This window comes from Galeopterus variegatus, unplaced genomic scaffold (genome assembly GCF_000696425.1).
Source record: "Galeopterus variegatus unplaced genomic scaffold, G_variegatus-3.0.2 Scaffold830, whole genome shotgun sequence".
In the NCBI taxonomy this organism is placed as follows: Eukaryota; Metazoa; Chordata; class Mammalia; order Dermoptera; family Cynocephalidae; genus Galeopterus; species Galeopterus variegatus.
The window spans coordinates 34,042-35,580 of NW_007726941.1; the positions used below are offsets into that span (position 1 = coordinate 34,042).

Genomic DNA, 1,539 nt, shown 5'->3' on the forward strand with positions numbered 1-1,539 from the left:
CTCTAATACTGTTATATCCAGCTGTGATGGTCCGGGTTGGTCTTACCTAAAGGCAAAGCAGATGTGGCATATTCTGAATGGTAGTAAGTGAGCTTCTAGCCTCTATTGTCTCCCCCATCGTGACCAGCATTCTCTTATATTAGAGTTACATTTCTTTAGGGTAAACGTGTTCTATCCAAGAATCCTCTTAGCAGATATTCCTACGGGCTCCTCATGAAGTGATAACTTACTAGGTAGGTGTTGATTGGTGTCTTCTCTGACTCAGAAGACACCCTGTAGGGATGAAAGAGAAAGTTGGAAAGGTGAAAAATGGGCATAAAAGTATCAANGTTTTGGAAATAGAGGTGGTGATCACATAGCATTGTGAATGTAATTCCACAGAAATGTGTGTTGAAAAATGCTTAAAATGGCAAACCTTATTTTATGCATATATATTACCACAATGAAAGAAAAAAAATTTTTTTTTTAGAAAAAGAACTGTAAAGATAGGAGTCTAGCATCATTCCAATACAAGAAATTGTTGAGGGAGTGGAGAAGATTTTTATTTTTTAATGATATGTTAGGATTGGCTCTGTTGATAGAAAAATCCTTCTCTGCCTCCTGATCCTATGGTACTTAAATTAATCATTTCTAGTTCATGGGGGTTTTTTGGTTTGGAGGGTTTGGGGTCATTTTTGGCATCAACAATTACATAAATGAAAAGGATAAGTTGAGCTCTGAGCCTCTCTAGGAAGCTTAGTGCCTCAATCCGTTGGTCAGATTTTTAATCACGTGGGTGCCATCGACTACATCTACCTGCCGGGTTGTTTAGGAAGGTGTTTGGGGTTCTAATGGCACCTCTCATCTGTTGCAGTTACCTGGCTGAGCAGTGCTGGAATGGCGGCTTCATCTACCTGATCATGCTGCGTCGCTTTAAGCACAAAGCCCATTCTACTTATAATGGCAACAGCAGCAACAGCTCTGAACCTGGAGAGACACCTACCTTGGAGCTGGGTGACCGAAGTACGAAAAAGGGGAAAAGAACGAGAAAGTTCGCAGTCATTTCCAAGCCTCCTACCAACAAGACCCCTGAAGAATCCAAGAGCAGCGCTGGCTGTGAGTTGGCCAGTGACCCTGGCTCTGAACTGGAGAACGGCGCAGACCCTGAACTTGGAAATGGGCACGCCTTTGAGTTAGAAAATGGCCCAGATTCTCTCAAGGAGGTGGCTGGGCCCCATCTAGAGAGGTCAGAATTGGACAGAGGGACAGAGCATAAAATTCCAAAGACAGATGCTCCCCTAACTACAAGCAATGACAAACGCCGCTTGTCTAAAGCTGGAAAGACAGACTTCCAGTCAAGTGATTGCCTGGCACGGGTAAGATTTGTTTTGATGGTAGAACCTGAATTTTAAAAGAAATGTTGTTTGGCGTTGCTTCTAAGTTTAGAAAATATATCTAAGATGACCTTGCATTTAGAAGCCAACAAATTCATTAAGATCAATGATCAAAGAACATAACAACATTCAAGTCATTTTATTCTACTTAAAGAGGGAGTCAAGT

At 41.7% G+C, this 1,539-nt stretch overlaps 1 protein-coding gene across 1 annotated transcript in view; it reads left to right on the forward strand.

The window, feature by feature from the left end:
- The first annotated feature begins 857 nt into the window (after positions 1–857).
- The window catches only part of PDZD2 (PDZ domain containing 2), a 117,387-nt gene continuing 116,705 nt past the window's right edge, over positions 858–1,539 (forward strand). Inside the window, exon 1 of the mRNA XM_008572759.1 lies at positions 858–1,355. Coding sequence (XP_008570981.1) covers positions 900–1,355 — 456 coding nt within the window. The 5' untranslated portion in view covers positions 858–899. The remainder of the gene's footprint in view (positions 1,356–1,539) is intronic.